Source organism: Pleurodeles waltl, chromosome 6 (assembly GCF_031143425.1).
Source record: "Pleurodeles waltl isolate 20211129_DDA chromosome 6, aPleWal1.hap1.20221129, whole genome shotgun sequence".
Taxonomy (NCBI): domain Eukaryota; kingdom Metazoa; phylum Chordata; class Amphibia; order Caudata; family Salamandridae; genus Pleurodeles; species Pleurodeles waltl.
This window is the reverse complement of record NC_090445.1, coordinates 364602333-364629588: the sequence shown is the minus strand read 5'-3', so window position 1 is coordinate 364629588 and position 27256 is coordinate 364602333. Positions and strand designations below refer to the sequence as shown.

The 27256-nt window shown below is 46.9% G+C and overlaps 1 protein-coding gene across 1 annotated transcript in view; it reads right to left on the bottom strand.

Annotated features, from left to right (window-relative positions):
- Nucleotides 1–27256, bottom strand: part of RPGRIP1 (RPGR interacting protein 1) — a 224866-nt gene that overhangs the window by 142072 nt on the left and 55538 nt on the right. The window contains exons 8-12 of the mRNA XM_069242083.1: nucleotides 22500–22523; nucleotides 21176–21322; nucleotides 21011–21084; nucleotides 11306–11445; nucleotides 10214–10377 (exon numbers count right to left, since the gene is read on the bottom strand). Of these exons, the coding sequence (XP_069098184.1) occupies nucleotides 10214–10377; nucleotides 11306–11445; nucleotides 21011–21084; nucleotides 21176–21322; nucleotides 22500–22523 (549 nt within the window). The remainder of the gene's footprint in view (nucleotides 1–10213; nucleotides 10378–11305; nucleotides 11446–21010; nucleotides 21085–21175; nucleotides 21323–22499; nucleotides 22524–27256) is intronic.

Genomic DNA, 27256 nt, shown 5'->3' with positions numbered 1-27256 from the left:
CCCCGCCATGCCCCCCGCCATGCCCAACATGCCCCCCATCCCCGCCAGGCCCCCCGCCAGGCCCAACATGCCCCCCATCCCCGCCAGGCCCCCCGCCATGCCCCCCGCCATGCCCAACATGCCCCCCATCCCCGCCAGGCCCCCCGCCAGGCCCAACATGCCCCCCATCCCCGCCAGGCCCCCCGCCATGCCCCCCGCCAGGCCCAACATGCCCCCCATCCCCGCCAGGCCCCCCGCCAGGCCCAACATGCCCCCCATCCCCGCCAGGCCCCCCGCCAGGCCCCCAAGCCAGCCAGTGGCCCCAAATCCATATTGAATTAAACTCACTTGTTGGTCTGGAGGACCGTAGAGTAGCGCATACTGGGGGAGGACCCCATCCACAAGTTTCTCCAACTCCTCTCCAGTGAAGGCAGGGGCCCTTTCCCCAGGCGCAGCAGCCATTGTCCCTTCCAGACCAAGGTCACAGCAACACTTGCAGTATAGGTCCTCTCCTGTGAAAGTTCAAGTCGCAAGTGGATAAGTAGATAGAAAATGGCGGTCACGTCCGCGGCGGTGCGTACCGCGGCGGTGCGTCCCGCCACCGCCGGCGCCCTTCGCCATTGGCTCCTGAAACCCATAGGCTTCAATGTTAACCAATGCGGCTTCGCGCCGCGGTCTTCGCCCGCCGCCCGCCGCGGTGTGCCACGCCAGCGCATTGACCTCACATCCCATTGTCACACTTCACAGGTCAGGCAGCCGCCATTTCCAGGGCCCACATGGCTCAATTTCAACTGCGTCACACAGGCCTAGGCCTTGCATAGCCACTCAGACACGCCATTCACTGCATAGAGAATCGTATACTGTGCTAGCTGTGAGTACGTACCTGTGGGTTGCTTGACTGTGTGCTCCATGTTGTCCTTCCTAGGCACCGTCCGCTGGGTTGGGCGAGGAGACGGATGAATCCTCCCGTGTACCGACCGCTGGTGGACCTGTCGACAATGGAAGAACGCCACATTATCCTGACCTACCGTCTTAACCGTGCCACTATCCATGAACTGTGTGCCCAGCTGGAGCCCGACCTGATGTCCCCCATCCGCCAACCCACAGGGTTTCCCCCTCTGGTGCAGGTCATGTCAGTACTACATTTCTTGGCAAGTGGGTCATTTCAGACAACCGTGGGAATTGCTTCTGGGATGTCTCAGCCCATGTTTTCGAAGGTGTTATCCAGAGTGTTGTCTGCCCTGATGAAATCCGTGAGGAACTACATCATTTTCCCTGAGGTGGGCGAATTGGCTACAGTGAAGGGTGATTTCTACGCCCTTGGACATATTCCCAACGTAATTGGTGCCATTGATGGGACCCATGTGGCTTTGGTTCCCCCAAGAGACAGGGAGCAGGTGTACAGGAACAGAAAAAATTACCATTCAATGAACATCCAGGTGGTGTGTTTGGCTGACCAGTACATCTCGCATGTAAATGCCAAATTCCCAGGGTCAGTGCATGACGCCTACATCCTCAGGAATAGCAGCATCCCTTACGTGATGGAACAGCTACAGAGACACCGTGTATGGCTAGTGGGGGACTCTGGGTACCCCAACCTGTCGTGGCTACTGACCCCAGTAAGGAATCCCCGGACCAGGGCAGAGGAACGGTACAATGAGGCCCATGGGCGTACTAGGAGGGTGATCGAACGCACCTTTGGCCTCCTAAAGGCCAGGTTTAGGTGCCTGCATATGACAGGTGGATCCCTAATGTACTCACCTAAGAAGGTGTGTCACATCATCGTGGCCTGCTGCATGCTTCACAACCTGGCTTTGCGCCGCCAGGTGCCTTTCCTGCAGGAGGATGGTCGAGACGGTGGTGTTGTGGCAGCGGTGGAACCTGAGGAGAGTGACGAGGAGGAAGACGACGGGGCTGAAACAGACAACAGGGACAGAATCATTGAACAGTACTTCCAATAGGACACAGGTAACATTTCAAAGATAATTTATTAAAAGTTAACTACTCTCCAGCATCTCTGCTGCCTGTCTATTTGCCCCAGTGTATGATGACTGAGTTTTGGCTTTTCCCTCCCTATTTCAGATCTGGGGTCCCCACTACGAGTCCTGTGCTTCGTTTCCCCATGGACTACAGCTTTGTGGCAGCTGTTTGTTGACTTCACCATGTACAAGGACATATTTGCACTGTCATGTCAATTACAATCTATTGAAATCACAGCCAGACTCCAGATATTTTGGTGCAAAATAGGTGTTTATTGAAGTGCTCAAAATGGGATGGGTGGTTTCAAGTGGGTGGGGGCTATGGTGAAGGAATGTCCATGGCAGAGTCCAGAGTAACAGTCACACAGGTGCATTGTCCAGAGGCCTGTGGAGAGATGGAGCATGGGCAGTTCAAGGATGGACAGGGTGACTATGTGGGACAGTGGGATGACATCAGGTGGTATCCATTGCTGGCGGGGGTCTTGACATCCTACTCTGTCTTCTTGCGAGATCTCAGGGCCCTCTTGCGGGGTGGTTCTTCTCCTGCAGGAGGTGGGGGTCTGGTGGGCTGCTGCTGTGCGGGGGCCTCCTGTCCACTAGCGCCGGCGGAGGTGGTTGGCTGTTCTTGGTCCAGGCTAGTGGCAGGGGCCCTTGGGTGTTGTTCAGTGTCCGCCCTGTTGTTTGACGAGGTCCTGCAGCAGCCCTACCATGGTAACCAGGGTGGTGTTGATGGCTCTGATGTCCTCCCTGTACCCCCGATAGTGTTCCTCCTGCAGCACCTGGATCTCCTGGAACCGGGCCAGTACCGTCGCCATCGTCTCCTGGGAGCGGTTGTATGCTCCCATGATGGTGGTGAGGACCTCGTGGAGAGTGGGTTCCCTGGGCCTCTCCTCCCCCCCCTGTCGCACAGCTGCCCTCCGAGTTCCCCTGTTTCCCTGGGCCTCTGCCCCCTGGCCGGTGTGCCCACTACCACTGCCCCCAGGTCCCTGTTGTTGTTGGGGTGGTGGGTTATCCTGGGTGCCCTGTAGTGGTAGACACACCGCAGATTGACGCGCCCTGGAGACAGAGGCATGGGCCCGCTGGGTGGGAGCTGTGCTGGTGTTCCCAGAGGGGTTTGGGTCTGTAGTGGCCTGGGCCTGTGTGAGGGGAACCGACTGTCCAGAGGTCCCCGATGGTCCGGGCTGGTCATCGGTGTCCAGGTCGACAGAGCTGCTGTCATCGCTGACGGCCTCTTGGGTGGGGGGTGTGGAGAATTCTGGCCCCTCCGCCGCGGTGTGTTGACGGTCGGGTCCTGCAGGGGTATAGAGGTATGGTTATAGTTTCAATGTGTGGCATATGGGTGTATCTGTGGGTTCCCGTGTCCCCAAGTGCTGGCATTCGTGTGTGGGGGCTTTGGTGAGGGTGGCTTGTGGGGGGGATGTGTATATGCATTGGGCATGCTTTGGTGATGGGTGTCCATGCTTAGTGGACGCATGCAGGCCTAGGTTTTGGGATGTGTGGGTTGTGATGGTGAGACATTGGCGGGGAATAGGTGTGCTGGGGGTGGGGGTGAGGATGGTGGTGGGGGTGAGGATGGTGGTGGGGGTGAGGATGGTGGTGGGGGTGAGGGTGGGGGTGACGATGGGGGTGGGGGTGAGGGTGGGGTTCGAGGATGGGGTGAGGTTTGGGGTCTGATTTGGCATGCAGGTGGGGGGGAAGCAGTATTGAAGCTTCAACTTACCAGTATCCATTCCTCCGCCGACTCCTGCGAGGCCGTCAGGATGCAGGATGTTCAAGACTTCCTCCTCCCATGATGTGAATTGTGGGGGTTGAGGTGGGGGTCCTCCGCCAGTCTTCTGCACGGCGATGTTGTGCCTGGATACCATGGAACGCACCTTCCCCCGTAGGTCGTTCCATCGCTTCCTGATGTCTTCCCGATTTCTGGGGTGCTGTCCCACTGCGTTCACCCTGTCGACAATCCTCTGCCATAGCTCCGTCCTCCGGGCAATGCTGGTGTATTGTATCTGTGTGCCGAACAGCTGGGGCTCTATCCGAACGATTTCCTCCACCATGACCCTGAGTTCTTCGTCTGTGAAGCGGGGTTGTCTTTGGGGTGCCATGGGGTGGTGTGTATGATGTGTGGGGTGGAGTATGTGTATTTAAGTGAGTTGAGTGTGGTGGTGTGTGTTGTTTTGTGTGTGGATAGTGTGTGGGTGATGGTGTTGAGTGGCTGTGGCTGTTATTTTTTGGATGCTGGTGTCTCGCTCTTGCCTTCTTGACTAATTTTTTAGCGTAGGGGTTTGTGGGAGATGTGGGTGTGTGTTTTATATTGTATTGTGTGTGTGGGAGTGGTGTGTGTATGTGTATCAGGTGTGTGGGATTCAAATCGTCCAATGTGGCTGAGTTTTGTTCGTTTGTGTGTATTCTGACCGCGGCGGTGTGTCCCGCCAATGGAATACCGCGTTTGAATGACCGCCGCGTGGATTCGTGAGTCGTAATGGGATGGGCGTATTTCTGTTGGCGTGGCGGTGGAGGTTTGGTCACCTCCACCTTTCCGCCGACCGCTGGTCTGGCGGTCTGTTGTGGCGGTCGGATTTTCGGAGGTTTGCCTTCTGCGGGTCAGAATGACCGTGGCGGGTTTCCGCGACCGCGGCGGGATTATGGAGGATTTCTGACCGGCGGTAGGCGCCTTTTACCGCCGAGTTCAGAATGACCACCTTAGTGTGTAAAAGTTTAATCCTCAGTAATTGGTCGTTGAATCATAGTTCAAAATTGTTTGAATCCACATATGAGAAAGTATATAGCAGGTTACAATAACAAACTGACTCCTCAGAATGAACAGGCATAGATGAGCAACAAAACAGCCAACACGTGTTTCGTCCTCTCGGACTTTTTCAAGGCTCTAGGTATACTTTTTAGGTAAAGAATGGCTGATGGTGTTCAGTTAGATATCCACACGATGAAATAGACCTGACTGTTTCTAACCGTAGAGTTCGGGAAGCAAGTAACAAAGGCGTATGTGCTTGCCACTGCAGCGTCTGATAACGCTGCCGTTTCACCATATGATGACCATGATCATATGGTGAAACGGCAGCGTTATCAGACGCTGCAGTGGCAAGCACATACGCCTTTGTTACTTGCTTCCCGAACTCTACGGTTAGAAACAGTCAGGTCTATTTCATCGTGTGGATATCTAACTGAACACCATCAGCGTCTGATAACGCTGCCGTTTCACCATATGATGACCATGATCATATGGTGAAATGGCAGCGTTATCAGACGCTGCAGTGGCAAGCACATACGCCTTTGTTACTTGCTTCCCGAACTCTACGGTTAGAAACAGTCAGGTCTATTTCATCGTGTGGATATCTAACTGAACACCATCAGCCATTCTTTACCTAAAAAGTATACCTAGAGCCTTGAAAAAGTCCGAGAGGACGAAACACGTGTTGGCTGTTTTGTTGCTCATCTATGCCTGTTCATTCTGAGGAGTCAGTTTGTTATTGCAACCTGCTATATACTTTCTCATATGTGGATTCAAACAATTTTGAACTATGATTCAACGACCAATTACTGAGGATTAAACTTTTACACACTAAGTCACCCGACTTTTGGACTCTCTTTGTTTGGAGTGCCCCGGTTTGATCTTTTCTTAGATTGTCTGATATACATATTCGTGCCTGTGTGTGTGTTTGCAAGTGTATGTGCACAAAGTATGAAAGACATCAGTGATCTCCAAAAGCCCCTTCTAATTTGAAGGGCTTGAGGCAGAATTCTGCTATTGTTTCTAGCCTTAAGGGTACTCAGTCGCACCTCGGAGCATGAAGTAATTTCTGCTCTAGGTGGAAGTCGAAGGAGACTTGCTCAGTATGCTTGTCATAATCTATGCACCAACCTGAGTGCTCACTGGTAATACTGCTACTCAGTGTGTACCTGGTTTGGGTGTTTAAGAAAACTTGCACTTTTGCTGCCTCTGCAGTGCCAGATATTTGAGAGAAGCCTGCAGCGTCGAGCCCGTTCTCTTCCTAATCTTGGGCTGTGCTCGGCATTTGAGGCTTTACTTAGGTACAACATGACTGGCATTCAAAGGCTAACCTTTGTATGAGACAGCTGCATGGACGTTAATTCACCAAAATGCCAGAGGTAGCAGAAGTGACATCCCATGCCCTTTGACCTCCACTTTCACTCACACATACTTATACATGCACACATATTTACACTTACACACTCGCTCACATAAACACACTCACACCCGCAAGCCCGCGTACAGCATACATTTAAAAGCATTTTTACTTTCCTCTACTGCCAAGGCACACTCAAGCTAATTGTCCCTTTTTTATTACACTAGTAGAGAATAATATTTTACTATTCACTAGTATTGTAATAACAATTGACAGAAAACAAAGAGACTGGAGCCCTACCTGAGTTCCTGGCACTGAATTTGCCACCTCTGAGGCCAGAAGTCGCAAAGGCAGTGCCAGGGGTCGCAAAGGGCAAATGACGTCTATGGCTAGCTGTAGTCCTGAAACAGCATGCAGGCTGCCAATTCATATATCCATGATAACTAAGGTATACTGATACCAGTTTTTGCAAGTTTTTTGGCTATTTTTATGGTTTTCAACGTATAGTTCAGTTTTGGAATTCGTTGAGGATTGTACCTTCAGTGATGTCACATCCTATGATATCATAAGTGTCAAAGGTAATGTGTCCACATCCTGCTTTACCTTCAGGACTTAGGTCTGTGCTCTCACTTCCTGTGAGGTCATGAAGGGTCAAAGGGCATGTGATGTCACTTCCGACACCACTGACATTTTGCTGAATTGATATGCATGGTTCCTACTCACCAATTCATAGGCAGAAATTAGTCATGATGAAGGGATTTTTTTTCCTGAACTGACGCAGAGCCAATCATTGTCCTTCAGAAATAGGAAAGGAGTTCCAGACCTCATTAACCGGCTACAGTGAATCTACATCTATAGTGATTATACCCAGATGATCCTAAAACTGGAATAAGCCCTCAGAAGTGAGCACCTCAGGACTCCACCAGTGCTTTCAGGCAGTAGGCCAGTGGATCCCCCAGAATAACTTGAAACTCAATTCACCAGTGGAACAGAGCAACGATATGACTCCACCGCCTCTGGGTCTCGCTCACTCTAAAATCCAAACAAAAAATATGTTTAACGTCATGAAAATACAATGATGTGTCTTTCTTCACATGAACTTCTCCCACAAGGTACATGCCTCATGAGAGTTAGTGCTATCAAATCTTGACTTTGGACTCTACATGGACTCCCCAGGCACATAATCAGCACAGTACAGTGAATCCAGAAAGAGTTATGTAGGCACATTTAAATCCTTCACTGATCATACCAAGCTCTGCAATCACTACTTTTCACAAGAGAAGCCTCTGTCAAAGCTCTCTGCATTGCCCAATGGGTGGTTCATGGAACAAGACATATCTTCTCAAATACAAAATGAAAACCCCAAAGTAAAAACACAGGTCTGTTATTCACTGACACCCATTTACAATGTTATATTACGTGTGGCTAACCCAAATCACCCGTCCCTGCTTTAAACAGCTACACAGGGAAAGGAGAGTGGTGTAGAGAGCATTCACAATGAGGTCTAACCTGCCTCTGCACAATGTCCCATTTACACTTGATGTCCTACCACCCACAATGACCATCATCTAGCCATCATGCACACCTCTCATCCCTCACCCTTCCACATCACTTTCAACATTACTCCCAGCTAACCAGGGTGTTCTGCCACCCACCTTCTGCATTTACCCATCACCTCAAATTTGAAAAAGCCTGGTGGCTGCCACCCACTCACTCCACCCTCTCTTCAATCCACCCAACAGAGGCCCTAAAATATTAAAATAATCTGTGGTCTCCTGCCACCCATGCCCACCGCCCTCTGTGCCTTCCCTCTCTGCCTGAAGCCATGCTCTTTGCTCTCTGATTTCCAAGTGATATGCCTGTAATTTCTTTATGGCATAAAGACCCCATTTGCTTCCCACAACTGATATGTCACAGCAGTAAACAGCTAAGTTTAGAATCTGGACACTCTGGTGTTCATGATTGTGACTGGCAGGGAGAAACATACACAATATATAGAATATAGATGGGTAAATATGATTAATGGGGATATTTCTCATTGAGGGATTCTGAATAGTGTGCAAAGTTTGCGTAGTTTGCTTTTGCATAATTACGTGAATTATTAGCAAATGTAGGTGAAAGTATACATACTTATGCAAAATAAAAACTGGCATTTGGCACTGTAATCAAGTACAAAATGCATCCTCGTATCAACCAACCACGGAAAACCAACTTTGCCAGCTCCTCCCGCAAGAAGTTCAAACAATCACAAACGCACCCTCCAAGCAGTATCTAGACCTAGTGTTGGACGATCTTGCCATCCGAACAATATGGGAGAGGCCCCTGCCTCTAGAGGCATTTTAAAAAGCGATCAATGGTGTGACCAAAAAAATCTCTGTGACAAAAGATAAAGAGGATCTCAGTCAGATCTCATGCTTGAATGAATATAAACTAATATCAAATTCTCAAGCTTCAGCCATACCTAAAGGCTGGGTGGTCAAGGCAGTTAAAAGATCTGTTTATTAGGCATCGTCTTGGCCTCCTCCCAGATTTCGCCCATGCCTTGTCTTCAGCACATAAAAGAGGTCGGCCGCAGCCTGAAAATCTGGGGAGGAGAACGTTATCCATATACCCTGTCTTTGCCCTTGCTGTGATTGCATGCCTCAAAGCAACAGACACCTCTTTAAACTGTAATTTTACTAAGTTTTTAAAGCTTACGGCAAAAAACTGGAATCCTGCGAGGCTATCCAGTTTTGACACTTTTAGATGTTTTTATTAAACGTTTTAGCATATCACAGATACTTATCGCTATTTTTACGAGTTGAACTTTTTTAACAATGTTTTTGTACTTTTTATACAATGTAGCAGGTTGTTTTACAAAAGTTAATGTATGCTACATCTTTTAATAACTATGCACCACTATAAAAACGTAAAAACGTAAAATAACTTATCCTTGTGTCCACTTTGGAAAGGAAAGTTCAATATGCCACTATAATGCAACATAATTTATTTAAATATAAGAAATTCCAATAAATTCTATGCCTTTAATTATAAGTTCAACAAAAGAGTAATCTTGTAATAAATAAATATTTAAAAGCCACTGTCAATTAAATGACTTTCTAGTAACTTTCAATCGCCCTTCTAAATAGACTGTCACTGTTTCACCAAGACTGCTGACTTGCAGTCTAAATCAAGGTATGTTCTGCCTCTTGCCTCATTATATTAATTTAGTTATTAAATACATTACATTTGTCATTTGTTCTTTTTTTATTTTTGTTTCATGTTAAAACATTTTAAAGCATGCATTGTATATTATTGATCTTTTATTTTGTGCAAAGCTACAGCTGATGTGGTCCCGGAAGCACTGATTAAACATGTATAGCGCTAGCTACTTTTAGGTGAAGTCAGCCATGGAACATTCTGTACATTAATAGAAATAGAACCTCATTCTGCTGAGGTGACATCCCTGTAGAACCAGGTCATGTCAAATTTGGCTTCTGATTCTTCCTCCTACTTTCCCCTGTCTCTAATGCTCACTGAAAAGAGGAATGTAAAATATATATTCAACAATACACACTATACCAACTAGCAAATTTGCTATCGCGTAAAGGAGCAAATCACTGCACTAATTTAACAGGGTTAAGGAACAGGTCCTGTTTAAGCTAAACACCCCACCAATAACTCAATTGTTCAGCTAAAGGAACAGCTCATTTAGCTAGCCCCACAATACTAACCAAGAGCTTTTCCGGTGATCTGAGAGAGGTGGAACTAACCAGAAATTAAAAGGGCAGCTCCTCTTCTTAACATCATGTACCTAACCAAGATCTTTATCTCCAAACTCAATGAGCTGCTTATCCCACTAATCTCTAGGCTCATAACAAGTAACTTGATGCATGGGCTACTGGAGAAGTTAAACTCACTAAACCACAGGCTAATAACCAAGCATCTGCTGTCAAACCCAGTCCCCTTGATGGCTGGGACTGATGATGTTTCACAGCTAGCCTGATCTATGAGAAGTCAACATCCTGGCCTGTCCACTTTCATCATCATTTAGATTACAATTAAAATATCTGTACTATTAGGAAAACACTCAGTGGAGCTCAGAAACACGTAGAATGTAGGTTATGCACAGGTGAATTTTCACACAAGAAGTCTCATCCCTGGTGTTCAGCCTACCTGTAAAAGGTTTGGAGTGTATCTCGGTTCGGATGGCAGGCGGTTGGAGGGTGAGGAGGACAAGATGGCATCCACCTTCCTTTGTAGCAGGAGAGTTTCCTGTTTTTGCTCTAGGAGTTGCAGCTGCATCCAGCTGACTTCTTTCTTGAGTTCCTCATTGCGACCTGAAAAGAAGAGGCAATCCTTGACAGACTCTTGGCTAACACTATCTGTTGTTCTTGTGACTTGCTATACTCTGAGCCAAATACTAATTGAATTAAGGTTAATTTCTGCCCTTCTCCTCTGTCACTAATTAACCCCGGGGGCTTGATCTCAAATGACACAATTTTCTGTGGATTCCTTTAAGTCACCAATCCTCTTTAATGTTGATGTTTGATTGAATTATTACTAGAACAACCAAGATGGACAGAGAAAGAAGTATATAAAAAGAGAAGCAAACATAGTCACAAAGAATTATGCACATTGACAGGCAGCAGACTCTTATACAGAGAAACAGATAAATGGACAAAAGGGTGAATGGTCAATTGCCAGTGGTGAGTTGTAGAAAAGGTAAAGAAAATAGATAGTTAAACAGAGTGGACAGAGAAGCAAAACCCGTTTTGAAGGGTTAGAAATTCTTTCAAGTCTATGTTGCTGTAGTCACAAATCTGACTTGAAAGACAAAGAGAGTGGAGCAATCACATGAATACAAGAGAACAGATGAACAGAAAGTGTGTGACACATAGATGAGTGGGTAAATGGAGAATGGGCAGAAGGGTAGACAAATGGACATATGACTATAGAGATATGTCAGACACATGGGTCAATGAATACATAGTTCAACATACAGATAATCATATCCAAAGTAGATATTGGAAGGAATGGATACATACAATGATAACTTCACTATTAGGCCTTTATCACACTTCACCATAACACAGCACAACGTTAGCTTATTTTGTTTTAAAGAATCTTCAGGTTTAATCTGTGCCTTGTAGATTACCCCCTCCTCAGGTCACTCAGGATTCTGGCCCATTCTGCCTATGCCATTTTGATTTCCCCAAATAGTACCAATGTAGACATGTAAGTAAGAAAGGAAAGACAAATCCACACCTCCTTCTCTCTCCAGGTTCTCCTGCAGCTCCCTCTTGGCAGACAACTCTGCTTTCAGCTGTTCTTGCAGATGCATGATTTCACGCCGAAGCTGTTCTTCCATAGATTTCCAAGAACATTGATTTTCCAAGCTCAGAGTACTAGGTAAGGGAGGGGTGGGTTATAATTGAGAAGAGGAGACAGATCAGTTAATCAAGGCCAGAGGTCTTTAAAGTGAACCTCTTCCAGACAAAGATTTACTTCTCATAACATGCATTCCATGTCAAAGCAACCACAGTATCCAGGTATATTAATACCAAATATTAGTGCCCTATGGGACTAGCTAATCTCTTCCCCCGCCACTACCAGTCGATGAACAACAGGATCAGGCCCAGTAATTTTATTAGCAGACTGGTTTCCCTACTTTATTACCTGTCACCCGGACAGTTTGGCTCCTAGATGCTACATAGGTCTCTACTGTGAGGGTTTCCATAAGTCTAGTTTAGCTATAAAAAAAATCAGTGTTGCGACAAAGGCCAAAGTAGTCGTAAGGGATCTGCACTCTCAACTCCTTTTTAGGCCAGGGAAGGGTGTACTAATTATGCATGATTTTTATTTTTAATTTCAAAATATTTTTATTGATAGTTTTAAAACAGAAATGAGCAGGAAGAAACATCAGAGAAAAACAAGATTCTACTAGTATATGAAAGCAAGTACAGCAAGAGCATGGACATGCAATGTGGGGTAACCATACAGTTGTCATAGGTCAGTACTCGTAATGAGGCTCAAAGTTTCTTCAAGATGATGGGATGTCCAGGTGAACTGTATTGGGAGGAGTGAGAGCTTCGTATCTTAGTTACCCAGGCCCACCAGGTGTGGTAAGAGACTAAATTAAATGTTTTTCTAACCAATAAAATGGTGCAATAGTCGATAGGAGATCTAGTAAGACAAAATCTAATTCACATAGGTCCATATGCACAAAGGCCTTTGGCATTTCTTAACGGTCTGAATCAGTATTTCGGGCCATCAGGAAATGCAAAATGGTCTTTTCTGATGTACAAAGACTTTTAGGAAATCGCAAAGAGGGATTCGCTATTTGCGATTCCTATTCTGATGTACAAATCATTTCCTAAATGTGATTTGGGCATTTAGGAAATGCAATTACCAACAACTTGAAGTCGATGGTAACCATGTGCAATTTAAAAAAAAGTTGCTATTTAGGAAATTAAAATAGCATTTTAGTACATCTGGCCCTTAGATCTAAAGCCAGAGAAGCGACATGGGGGCCCAAGATTATGGTAGGGAAGTCTAGGCGTAAGGTTAGTTTTGAAGATGCTGTTCAGTTGGTTCATTATTTGCTCCTTGAAGGGTATGAGATATTTGTATTTGAAAAACATGTGTTTTAAATCACTGCAAACCTCCTTGTAAGCCCAACTTCGGTTCCGGAGCTCCCAACCCTTTTGGGCTCTGAAGAATGAGGGTAAAATTGTGCAATGGGTTGTCTGGAAGATGGTATACTAAAGGCACCATGCATTGAATACACCCTGTGTCATACAAAGAGCACTAGTACAGAGAGGGATTAAGGGCCATACTTATGGCCTGGTGTGCGTCTCTCTTGCACCACACAATGTGGTGCGGGAGTGATGCAAACTTTAAGTAAAATTTATGAAGCCACGCAAGGCCACCTTGTGTGGCCCTGCATGGTTTCATAAATATTGAGTAATATAATGCAGTGCAAATTGGTGCATTAGTTCAAGCCACGGAGGTATTTCCATGGGTGTTGCATGGGTGTTCCCATGCAACATCAATGGATTTTAAGTTTAAGGCATTCCTCGATTTACAAGAACTTGTAAACCTGGGAATGTGTCAAAAAGATACTACTCCCCAGGACAGGCATAGCGAAGAGAAATATGTTTATTTCTCCATGTTTTTCCCTCTTCCTACATGTGAGCTGCATTCTGCAGCATACATAGAAAGAGGAAAAAGCCTTTCAGGATTGTTTTCATGCAGGATGGTGTCCCTTTCTGCACAAAAACAATCCTGCATGCAACAAAAGCACCCTTGCAGCATAGTGCAAGGGTGTCTGCGTTGGTGCTAGGCTGCCAAAATGGCACTAGCGCAGAGGGAAAGGACAGGATTGCACCTTATTGGACAAATATGGCACATTCCTGCCATTTCCCTGTGACATAGTGCAATGCAGCAAGTTGACTTGCTGTGCTGCCCTGCGCCACAAAGCCCATAAATATGGCCCTAAGTGTTTTTCTCAATTGCAAATGAGAGACTGCGCTGATTATTGGGAGGGGATGCCAGCATCCTGCCATTTTGCTTTGAAAGATGAGAGGTCAGGGCAAGGTCTTGTGACCATGACTAGTTCACTCTTTTTTCTAAGGAAAGTAAATAAAGTATTCTAGGTGACCAAGGCTGAAATTGACAAACTCAAAGTAAGATAGAGTTGACTTTATGTTCGACAGGAAATGGGATTTTAACTTTTCTTTGAATAACTTTCAGCTCTGGAGTCATGGCTCTCTGCATGGGCTGACTAGGCATGGTGCTTTAGATTCTCCATTTTCATCCAACTGGAAATAAGTCTATTTGGGGTACCACATGTTGAGTTCATCTAAACAACTATTTTTTTATAACTCTTTTTTATTGAGTTTATAATAAACAACTTAAAAACAAAGACAAAAACAAGCAGTACATTTCCATATGAGATACCACAACATCCATTGTTCTCCTGGGCAGAGGATACTGACACCTACTGACAAGAGCATGGAACATATCCAATCAGACCAACAATAGTTACTCCACCTCCACTCCCCAAGGAGCTCACATGTGAACCAAGTCATTCATACACCATGTTTATCAGCGTTACATATATTACCACAGTTGGTGTCACCTGTATGCATAGCGTAACATTCCACAGTCAACCATCATCATCAGTGCTCCAATCAGAGCTAGACTCCTGAACCCTTGTGAAGCATTCTAATAACGTACTCCAAGCTGTTATGTCAGTCAGGGCCCCTTCCTTCACACGTGTTAGTCTCATGTTTTGTTCTTCGGCCACCCCCAATTCCACAACATCACGGGACCAGCTAGCAAGGGATGGGCTTCGTGTTCTCATCCAGACTCTAGCCACCCTGCACTTAGCCAGCACCAGAGCAAGCTGTGCAAATCTGTATGGGACGCGCCTACCCCGTGCTCTCTGTAATATACCCAGAAGGCAAGTCAATGGCGTCGTTTTGAGACCCAAACCGGTGACCCCGTCTAACTTCCGAACCACCCCCCACCAAAATTGCTGCACCTCCCTGCAAGACCAGGCTAAGTGGAAGAAGGAAGCACCTGCCTCCCCACATCGAGGACACCAAGTCTCCCTAGTCGAGTCCATCTTATTAAGTCGAGCAGGAGTAACATATAAATGTATGTCGGAATGACGCCTGCCGGAACAACGAATGCCTGAACAACGAGGTTGGAACAACGAGGTTGGAACAACGACCTCGTTGTTACCACTAATGCCTTTACCACGAATGCCTTAACAACGATTTTTCGTTCCTGGTAAAGGCATTAGTGATAGGCATCCATTGTTCCTGCATGCGTCCTCCCTGGCTCCCCATCCCTAAAAATTAACGCGGCCCCCCACCTACCCCCCTAAAACCACACCAACCCCCCACCCTTGCCCCTAAAACTACCCCAGCCCCCACCTCCTCCCTAAAATTACCGCGACCCCCACCCTACCCCCAAAACCTAAAACAACCCCAACCCCCACCCCATCCCTGAAACCTAAAGTACCCCAACCCCCACCCCTAAAACGTCTCCGAGCCCCCCACCCTGCCCTTAAACCTAAACCCCCCCAACCCCCACCCCGCCCCTAAAATTACCCGACCCCCCAACCCACCCCTAAAACCTAAAACCCCAATCCCCACCCCGCCACCCGCCCGCCCCTAAAACTGACCCCCACCCTACCCCATAAACCTAAAACAACCCCAACCCGACCCCATCCCTGAAACCTAAAGTACCCCAACCCCCACCCCTAAAACTACACCGAGCCCCCCACCCTGCCTCTAAACCTAAACCCCCCCAACCACCGCACCACCCCTAAAACTATCCGACCCCCAACCCACCCCTAAAACCTAAAACCCCAACCCCCCACCCCCGCCCGCCCCTAAAACTGACCCCCACCCTACCCCCAAAACCTAAAACAACCCCAACCCCCACCCCATCCCTGAAACCTAAAGTACCCCAACACCCCCCCTAAAACTACTGCGAGCCCCCCACCCTGCCCCTAAACCTAAACCCCCAACCCCCATCCCACCCCTAAAACAGAAAATACCCACTAACCTGAGTCGTCGCCTCGTCGCATAGTCCTCCTCAGCCGACTCCCTTGTTTGTGCCTTAACCATGCATGTGTGTTGTTCAGCACATGCATGGTTAAGGCACAAAACAACGAAGTCGTGGTTAGCGAAAGCGTTGTTCCGCTTTCGTTAACCAGGCCTTCGTTGTTCAGGAGTCGGCGTTAAGGCCGTTTCCCGTAACATATACATGATGAACAAAATTAATGTGCAACAACTTAAATTTGTGGTTACAAGAAACAGTGCGTAACAGAGACAGTGCCATATTCCAGCCCACATCTTTTAGAGGGTAATCCAGTTCTCGATCCCAGGGTCTACGGGCTGCACACTCGATCCCCGCACAATCCCCACGCAGCGCTCTATACAGAGTAACCAAATGGGAATTCTCTCCCTAATTTATTAACCTGTTCAACACCTTTGACGCTGAGGGGGCCACCGGAAATCCAGACCAGACCTCTCGAGCTACACTCTCAATCTTGGAGTATTGTAAGAACTTTCCAGTGCTCAATCCGAACGTATCTCGCACCTCCTGAAAGGAGATAAACTCCCCATTGGGGTATAAATCACCCGCCACCCAGCACCCGCCCATTCTCCAAGCCTCCATTGACATTAAATTATCCATATTCCGAAAGGGGGCTAGATTCCAGATGTTCAGTTCCCTATCAAAGGGGGCACATCGGAGTATTTTCTTAACTGCCTTCTCCCAGATCCCTGCTGTAGTCTTAACAAAATAGGGGACAGGAGTCCCCGACTTACTGGCCGTCATTAATGCATGCACCAGTGCCTCACCCCCCAACATGCTAGTGAATAGTCGCTTCTCCTAATTGTCCATCTGAGTCATCCACTTAGCAGCATGTTGTAAAAGAGCTGCATAATAATAGAGTCTAATATGAGGGAGCGCCAAGCCTCCATCTCCCATAATCATCTCCCATATCCCTTTGTAACGTGGACAACTCCACCCTGCTACAACGGCCAGCCCAGCAAGCTATCCAGATGATTGAAAAGCCAAACTGTCAACAGAAACAGAGAATTCTGGACAAAGTAAAGGCACTGTGGCAAGAACACCATCTTGGCCACAGTCGCCCTTCCCATCACAGACAAAGGCAGTTTATTCCAGAACGATACAGAGCGCTCCAGACCCTTCACCACCCGTTCCACATTGTGTGTCAGATGTGCCGTCGTCGTACGTGTGACCCATATGCCCAAATATCGAAAACTTTCAAGCACCCACCTAAGCCCCACCTCCAGTAAATCCTCTGGCGGGGCATCATATAGTGATCCTAGAGGAAACAGTAACAACTTTTTCCTATTCACCCGTAGACCAGACACAGCCCACAACTGCAACAACAAAGGGAGCGAAACATGTGGCTCTCAAAGGTATATCAACGCATCATCGGCATATAGGGAGACAATATGAGTGACCTGCCTACCTGCACACCCCAGGGCTCCAATTCCTCATGCAGCCAGACCCACGCAGCAGTTCCAGCACTAAAGCAAAGAGGAGCAGTGACAGTGGGCTTCCCTGTCTGGTCCCCCTACCAATCGCCCAAGAATCCGAAAGCTCTCCACTCACCCAAACACGTGCAGTGGGAGCAGTGTACAACAAATGAACCCAAGCACAAAAATGAGGGCCAAATCATATTCCCTGCAGGACTGTCAGTAGGTATTCCCACTCCACAGTTTCAAAAGCCTTCTATAGATCCAGCAATATTAAAACCAATTCATCTACCGCCCCGTAGTTTCATGTAGAACGTGTGCCAAACGATGTAAGTTGTAAGTCGTACTATGACCGGGAATGAATCTGCATTGATCCTCGTGTACCAGACCCTGTAACACTCCACGCAGTTGAGTAGCCAACATTTTACGCAGAATTTTGACATTCTTATTGAGCATAGTGAGCAGACAATATGAGGAAGGGTCATCGGGATCCCCCCAGGCTTAAGCATTAGACAGACAACGCCCTGCCGCATGGTCTCAGGAAGAATACCTTGATCCCGGGCTTCCACAAACACTGGCAACAACCTCCCCCAATAGGCGATTTAGATTTCAACAACGCCTCCAGAGCCATACCCACTTCTTCAACTGTTATCTCAGCCTCCCGACATTCCATACAGTCCGGCTCCAACTCCGGAAGTCTCATCCGCTTGAGAAACTCTCCTAAGCTAACATCCAGGACGGGAGGACCAGCCCTGGACACAATCTGCAAATGCTCCATTATTACCTGAAAAATATCTCTGCGATTGGTAACCTGTACCTCCTCCGCATTTTTAATGCGCAGGATAGGAGGAGATTCAACCTCCCTCTTAAGGAGCCATGCCAGCAATTTACCAGACTTGTTTCCCTCCCTGTGGAGTCGCTGTCTATACGATCTAAGGGTGACCTTATCCAGCCTCTCCCAGCAATTACTGACCTTCTTACACAGCCGAAGCTGCTCTTGCTCAACCTCTTGAGTTACCGGTGTCTGGTGTTGTACTACCTTCAGTGCACTCTGCCAGTATGTAAGTTCCTGTTCTATTTGTTTGCGCATCCCACATGCAGTGCCAATACACCCCCCTTAATACCGCCTTCATGGCTTCCCATTCGGTGCCCCTTGAGCTAGTCATACACCATTCAAATCCAAATAGTCCTTAAGGGCCACTGCCATTTTCTCACAACAGCCAGCATCCATCAAAAATGACGCAGGCATACGCCAACTGCGGGATACTTTAGCCTCAGATCCCCACGGCACGTGCATCAGTACTGGTGCATGATCATGAAAACCTCCCCAAATGCTTGACATCCATTACCTGTGAACAAGTCAGTCCACCCAAGAGGAAATGGTCCAACCGACTATATGTATTAACTAGTCTCCGGATGTAGTTCTCTCCATCCATCCCAGAGCCTAGATTGTGCATTAACACTGTGAAGGATCTCGTCATCAATGGTTTAGTGCCCAACTTAGGCGGAGAATGATCCATCTAGCCATCCAATAGACAATTGTAGTCTCCAGACCATATTAGAGGGGAGACTATCCCCTCCCCCAGCATTTCAGGTATATTGTCATAAAAGGAGGGATCATCTATGTTAGGTGCATAAGTGTTTAAAATGGTAAGGGGCATCCCATCCAAAGTACCCTGTAGATGTATATATCTCTCTTCCACGTCTGCTTCACTATAGATATATGCAAACAGGACCCTGGGGGGCGATCCATATCAACACTCCCCTGGCATAGGAGGAAACAAATGAGGAGAACACCTGACCCTGCCACTTTCTAGCCAAATTATGTGATTCCTCTTCTGTCATATGAGTTTCCTGGAGACACGCTATATGAACTTATATCGCCTCAGGAAGGAGTGTACTCTAGAACGTGTAGTGTAGCTATTCAGCCCCCTAACATTCCATGTCAGTATATTAATTTGTCGACCCATGTTAAGATTGCATATCCACCCCTCCCGCTAGGGCCCCTCCTCCAACCCCATGCCCAAAAGGAGAAGGCAAGACAAGTCCAGACCGCCCATCTCACTTTCAACAATGCACTGCTGTTATAAACATCAAACCATTAAGAACTTGTGCAAATGGCGCACCCCCGAACCCTTTTACCCACCCCGGATACACAATAAAACATACTTGCATCCGGAAATCATCTAAGGCCGTGCCGGATACAATAACATGTATCTGATGTTCATGGCACAAAGCTTGGCCTTCACCTCCAAAAACCCCTTTCGGGAGGACTGGACCTTATTCGTATAGTCTGGGTAGATGGAAATTTAGCGATTCTCAAAAACAGCCCTATCGGTCTCTGTATTTATAGTTCATGAGGCGCCTCCATGATGGCCTTCGATGGTGTCCCCGGCCGAGGAGGAGCAACCAGAGCCCTATGAGCCCGCTCTACCACAAACACCCTGGACAGCCCTTCTGGCTGCAATACTTCCCTGATCCATTGCTCAACATAACTTTCCACTGTGGAGCCTTCCGCGCGTTCTGGGAATCCAAGGAGGCGAACGTTGTTCCATCGAGATCTGCCCTCTGAATTCTCCAGCCTCGCTTCCAATGTCCCGACAGTAGAAGTGACCTGAGCCATCTGTTTGCGCAACCTCTGTTTGCAAGTCCACAAAAGACCCCTCCGCCACCTTGACCTTATCAGATACCTTTTCGGAGACCAGAACACAGAAGGTTCACCTCTACAGCCACCGTTTCTATTTTCCCCTCCAGGTTCACTCTAGCGCCATGAATGGTGGCTAACAGTTCAGCACGTGAGGGCTCCTCAGCCGTGAGCGGCACGGCCAATGCCTCTCTAGACCACTCCAAACGAGTCTGTCTCTGTGGGAGCGGTGTAGATGTGGTATATTGCTTCATTATGTTCCCCTGCGATGGCGTGGTCTGCCGATGCCGCTCGTCTTGGCTCCACTAAGAGTTAATTGGATGTGTCACCACAAGGGCAATACAAATCGTCTGTCCAGCCCAAATGTCCACAATATGGGCTTCCAAACGCCCACTCAGATGTGCCAACCACTGCAACCTTGCGTGGGCCAGGTGTGCCCACTGCGTGCCAGATCACGCTGGCAGGCAAACCAGAGAGGGGGCCAGCCTGGCCCCGCCTACTCCTCCTTGGAATGGTGTCGCGCGACGAGCCAACACAAATGCCCGTACCAGCTCCAGTCGTCCGCCTTGCTCACCTCAGTGGGGGGGGAACAGGCCCAAGGAGCCTTCCCGCGAATACCAGCCACCCAACCTGGGCCCGGCCGGCAGCCGCGCCCACCGGAGAAGCCAGCAATAGGCCCACCGCACCAGCGTTGTTTGCACCCGTCCGACCTAGGCCCAACTCCGCACTCTGGCCGACCGGGGACTTCAACAACAGCAAAAAGCGTGCAGGAACCCGCTGCTGTCGTCAGGGCGCTGCCTCTTGCTCTTTTGTAGGATGCAATAGGGTCGGCGGAGCGCACTAGAGACGCATCCGGCCAACCATCTTGGTTGGCCATGCCCTTCCATCTAAACAAATATAGAAGGTTAGAGTACATCTGTAAGCCGGAAAAGGTCAAATTTGAGGTGAACTCAGCATGTAGATGAATTTTCAATATCATATTCACTTATGTATAAAGTAATTCCTCTCAAAGTTTTTATAACTCAAAGTGCCCAGTTAATATCTCATCACTCAACACCACAAGTCAAGCCCATGTCACCCAATAGTCATGGCTCATTCAGAGCACCTGCATGTCTTCTCTATGGCCAGCTACCCAGCTCCTTCAATTAATCAATCAATCAATCAATCATAGCATTTGTAAAGCGTAGCACTATCACCCCTGAGGGTATCTCGGCGCTGCATCTTCAGCTCCTTCAGAACTGCATTTCCTTACTCAAAAAAGCAAAAGGTCACTAAACATGGAGTGGAGCCACATCTTACCTTTTCAACAGGGTGTCATAATTATCCTTTAAGAGGTCTCTTTCCTTCTCTAAGTCACTGACTTGCCCCTGAAACTGAGAATGACAAAAATTATGAATCACAGCAGACAGCACAGGCACAGTTATTCTAGAGCCTATGCACACTCAGTTCCCAGTGAAAATGTACCTCATCCAGTGAGCGCTGCAGGATGGACATATTCTTCAGTTGCCCATTAAGGACCACCACCTTCATCTGCTCAGATTTAAGCTTGGTACTGAGATCCTCAACCTGGGCCAAAAGAGTGTTGTGGGCAACTTGCAGGGTTTCCTGTTTCTGAATGGACAGAGGGAATGAATTGAACATGAAAAAATTACACTTAAAAACAGGCACTCATGAAGAACATTTAAATCCTGTACTCTTTAAAACTAGTCATCACTAGTCCCTTGACTTCAGTGGATGCTCAGTACTAACTGCATGCACCTCAAATGGCCATCACACATGCCCACTAAGTGGCCTCCGTCACTTAAATATCTTCTCAATATCTCCTCACTGCTTGTCACATCACTGGCCTCAGGACATTTAAGGAGAGCCCTGCTCATTCCCCTACTACCAACTCCATAACTTATTTGACTTCTTTCTGCATCACAAGCATCAGACCATTCAATAAAAACTCACCCATTCCTCATCACTCATTCCTCACCACTAGGCTTTCATAAAAACTCATGAAGAGTTGATGGGTAATGGAGCATCTGCCAAAAGCTGAAGGATGCCCCCCAGCCAACTCTATGTTCTCCTACTTCATATACATGTAAAGGAAGTGCTGAGTTTCTTGCGGCAGAACCTCAGACATCCTCTTCAATTGAAACACTCTCCCTTCTGCCCATCTGCTGCCAAGAAAAACTTTGGAGAGGCCACCCTATACACCCCTCTGCATCATTAACTTAAACCTTTTCATGACCTTGACTCCCATGGGCACCATAATGATACTAGTCATGAAATGACCGTCACAGGTTGAGATAAGCTTCCTGACACCTCAGGTATATATCTTTTTGATTTCCAAAGGCAAAACCTATCTTTGGGGGCTTTGTCTTTGAAAATATAAAATAAATGATTGATTGGGCCACCACCCTCACAAGATAAAGTTGGCTGGTCCTCCATCTTATGTCAGTGGGAGAACTTTCAGCAAAACGTCTGCGGCGAACGCTAGATTAAACCCACCCGGCCCCGCTGGAACATCAGATGCAGTGCTTCTGCAAACCTGTCACCTGGCAAGTGACCCAAAGACCTCTAAATGAGGTCCTAACTTTGACATCATTCACTGAATAGAATTCAGATACACAACCAGCATGCACACGAGCTGTCACATTCATAAATGGCCCTTCCTGCTCAGCTCCTTTTCTTGCTAGATCAGAACCTCCCCATTATGCTACTTCACCAAGGCCTAAAGATCCCCACCACAATTCATAGAAAACACCAGATAAAGGGTCTTTTTCAAAGGGCTGGCTCTTACCTCCTGGAACTGCGCCTCATATGTCTGCATGTAACAAAGACAAATTCATCAGAAAGAGAGGTTGCTATAATATTCCCAACACCGCTGGGGTGAAAGGAGCACTGTATATACTGAGGGTTGGTAAATAATTCAGGACCATATAAATAGAGAAAAGGTTCAGATGTGTGCATTTAACAATCATATTCCGTACATTTATTTACAACCTGAGGCACAAGGAAGTTAAGGGGGTCATTTAGAATTTGCCAGAGTGGGACCTGTGCCATGATGTTGCTGGCTTCTGCTCTGCCAAACTCCTGGTGCACCTATCCCATATATGACATAGGTAGGGAAAGTAAATAAAAGCCCTACATGAAGTAAGAAAACTCTCTGCCTTTTCTGGACTATTGTTATTTTGCTGTTCAGCAACAACTCCCCCCTTTCTGTTGAAAACCAAAACAGTATGCAGAGAGGGATGATACACATAGGGGATCCGCTGCACCAGTGGTTCCGGCGGCTGCACTTTCATCACAGGGATCTCTGCCGAGCAGTTGTGGATCTCTAGATATGGCGGGCAGAGGCAATGGTCTCTGCTAAGCCACTGTGCCTGTAGGCTGATCACCAAACTTAAAACAAGCATTGGCAATAGGTCTGGCTTTGAAGGAATGTTGTATGCTAACATGAAGCCTTACAAGTAAATAGATTGGGAATGCATATGTATTTGTGTGGAAGCAAAGAACTGTAGAATAATATTGGTTAGGGTTAAAAGTTGACAGTTGAACTTTCAAGCCGGACATAAGCATCCACATGGGTTAATGACTGCTCAACTCCCCTCTGTGCTGCTGCCAGAGAAAAACACCTAACATTTTCTAGCTATCTAAGACGTTTTAATAGATTTACAAGGTAATGTGTGTGCTCCTAAAAGTTGAATCTCAGACAGTTCGATAAATAAAGAAAATGATCACAGCTGTGGGGATGGCAAACACTTTTTTTGTGGAACCACACAATGTCTGCCCAATCAAAACATGCATCCCTGACTTCCAAAATGTGGGCTGGGTCAAAGCCCCTCACCAGTGTTCCTCACATATTTGGCTGGTGACAACTGCGCTGTCAAACCAGACGATAATGACTTTTCAATCCCAAATGATCTGCCTTGAATCATATCATTGACCTAGAATCACTGCTGGCGTTTAGAATCAATCACTTACAGCTTCAGACTGGAACAGAAAATAGACCAGCGTAAAAGCGGCCCCAGTTAGAAAATCAGATAGCTAAATAAGGGTCACATATTTACAAATGGGGGCCAGACTTATCACGGTTTCATGCAACCCAATGCAGCAAGACAACTTGCTGCGCTGCGTGAAAAGGAGAGGGCAGGAATGTGCCATATTTACTAATATATGGCACATTGCTGCTCTCTGCCTGCACTGTTGGACAATCTGCTGCCTAGCACGCAGCAATGCAGGCACCCCTGTGCATTGGTGCAAGGGTGCCTGTATTATAGGCAGAATTGTTTTGTGCAGAAAGGGGCAACTTCTTGCACAAAAACAATTCTCTGGGGCTTTTCCCTCTTTCTAAAAGTGCTGCAGAATGCCATGGATTTTGAAGCAGTCCCAGATTCACCATTGTTAAAAAATTTGAGAATGTCAAAATCCATGGTTGGATGCGTGGGAACACCCATGCTGTAGCCATGGAATGCCTTCTCAGGACAGAGTAATGTAAGGCAGGGACTTACGCTGCCTTGTGTTTACTCCAGATTTACCAAGCAATGCAAGGCCACATAAGGTGGCCTTGCGTTGCTTGATAAATCTGACGTAGGACTACAGTGCCCTTGCAATACCTTGTGTTATGCAAGGGCAGTGCAATCCCTTGATAAATTTGGCCCCGGGTTGGTTTGGAACTTGTGAAGATATGCTGTATAGGTGTTTTGCAAGGTATGGGAAACTGCATGCATATATGTTTGCTACAGGCAATGCTTGTGGTAATAGCAGGGGAATCAACCATTAAAACTGGCTCACTAGACCATACAACAGGCCCACAAACAGCCCCAAAACTTCCCCACACACTGACATGACAGACCAGCTCTTCTGGCACTGAAAGATTGCCTAATAGGCCAGTACGACACTGATCACTTCTCTGAATTTGTCACTTTTCACATGTAATGCTTAGCCAAGCATTATGTGCCTTGATATTGTGGATCATTGTCAAGTAGAACAGTGGCTCCCAACCTGTGGTCCGGGGACCCCTGAGGGTCCCCAAAGCCTCTTCTGAGTGTGCGAGATTGCTTAGTAAATTAAATATTATTAACAGATTAGGTCCCCAGCTTTCAGTAATGACTCAGTGGGGGGGGGTGTCCCCGGATTCCAATAATGATTTACTGGGGGTTCCCCGGGTCCCAGAAATGATAAAGTAGGGGTCCACAGAAGTCAAAAGGTTGGGAACCACTGAGGTAGAACACCAATTAACAGCGAAAACTACAATTTTGACCATATATGACAAGCAATACTCATTAGTTCCTGTGTGCCTTGATCTTCATGCGGTGGAAGGAGCCCGAAGCACTGTTCTTTCTTAAGAGCATGGGTCCTGAAAAAGACTGTATGTGATGAAATCTGAACCCTGCTGATATCACCCCTCAAAGACTATTCATCAGGAATCCTCTCTTTAGGGGACCACTTTTGAGCAGAAACTGGGCTGACCGTATGTGGTCTAGGTAGAAGACATCTTACTGTTTTTAGAGCTCTGTTATCCATGCATAATTCATGTTTGTATCAAACACTGGGGCGCAGATCACAAAAACTAACCAAGAGCTCCATGATTTAACATTCGGTCCTAGCCTTAACCTCTCCAGTGCCTTCCAGAGCTCTGCAGTGTGCAATTCGCTTCTGGCCCCAACCTCTCCAGCGCCTTCGAGAGCTGTGCACTGACCAGAGAATCTCAAGGTGACCTCAGTTAGAAAAACAGAAACCTTTAATAATCGCTCTGCAGCGTTGCTTTTCTCGCAGAGCCAAGACAAAGACCACTCCTCAGAACAGTGATGTGACTAGGATAAATGCAGTGCAAATATTATTGCGACAAATAAAAAGGAAGGAAAGCCAGAGGTTTTTGTGAATTAAAAAGCACACACTAATAAACGCAGTGCAAATATTACAGCAACAAATAAAACGAAGAAAAGCTAGAGGTTTTCTAAATTAAAAAGCACACATTAATTTAATTGGCAGTAAAGATAACTCAAAGGTCATTCATCATCTTGCGTTACGTTTTAGCCATGAAAGGACCTGAACTTTCCCTGACTTTAACCGCGTTACAGGTTCCTTCGTTCAGTGAGAAAGGGATGTCCTGGCGAAGACAGAGCCAGAAGCCCACTCCTGGGCCAAGCCCGTTCAACGCCCTCTTTTCTAATCTCTGGGAGCTAACCACCTACCTCTAGATTTTTGATTCTTTGTACATGCGGAAGAGTGAAGCTGAGATACCCTCTTTAAATTCAAATTCCTGTGTTCGGAAAAAGGTATGCAAATATTCCTCTGAGAACTGCTCACAAACAGCCTCGGCGCCAACCTGGTAATTTTATGCAAATAAATGCAAGTGATGGGCTGCACACCAACTCGTAGCCTTGGCTCCAGTCTGTTAGTTTAATGTGCAATTGGATAATTGGAGCTTGTCAGTGGGCTTATCACTAGGAAAAGTTTCCCTCATAGAAGAAAAAGCACAAAACGGCAATGTGTTTTTGAAGTGCCTTCTGAAGCCTGATCATCTCTACGGGTATGTGGCTAAAAATATTCCTAATGTGGTTGATAGTCTTTGGTGGGCTAGAAAAGAATGGAAGAAACATGGGTTGCACATCTGTCAACCTCTAAATAAAACTCACTATGTGAGAGGAGGGGACGGGGTGGGACCGGCCTTAAAACCTACCTAGCCATAACCTTGCTTCTACGGGGACATAGCCTATGAGATAAGACAGGGCTATATGCAGGTGCCTGTAGTGAGTCACGCTAACCCCCCTAAAACAAATAACATATCAAGGCTTTGAAGGCAGCCTCTGATGTCCCAGGGATGTTGCAAATCCCCAATGTACATCAGCCTTACACATAATGTGAGTTGGGTATGCTCTCTGCAGATCTTTGAAACTCACATTGTCTGTCACCGTGTGATATTGGCTCCTCACTGGGTGACCGTATGAAAGGAGCCGATATTGTGTGACACATAGTGGTGCCATTTGAGCTGGTAGGTCTGGGGTTGAAGTATAAACCACAAGTAAGACTAAAAGAACATAAAGATATTTCCAAATGATAAACTAAAACATCTGTTTTAAAATCAAAGAATTGTCCTGTGGCAGCCTCTTCTTGGAAGAAACTGTCACAGACTTGAGACTTAGATCAAAGTCTAGTCTGAGAATCCCTCCGACTCATGACAGGTCCTGATTAAGATTACAATACTGATAGAAAGTCCTCATATTTGTGGAGGCACTGGCAATCCTCCATTAAATTATCTGCTAGTGGAGAATTCTCCTGCCACCAAAGCTTGCTGGGGTACATTGATGGTAAAAGAATCCACAAAATGGCGCTTGGCCCGCTTTTTTATCACAAATGGCCACACTGTTCTGCCCACAGTGCCAAAACCTACATTTGCTGCTCAACTTGTGTGCATTACTCTGTGCAGGTTTATTAGGCACACCAAGGTCACATCAGTGGTGAAGGTCACCATTGAGGTCAAAGCGAATGAGGCCTAGTCTTAGGTAATACTTCTGAGTCTCAATGTCCTCTGTGCCACTATTGAAGTGACCA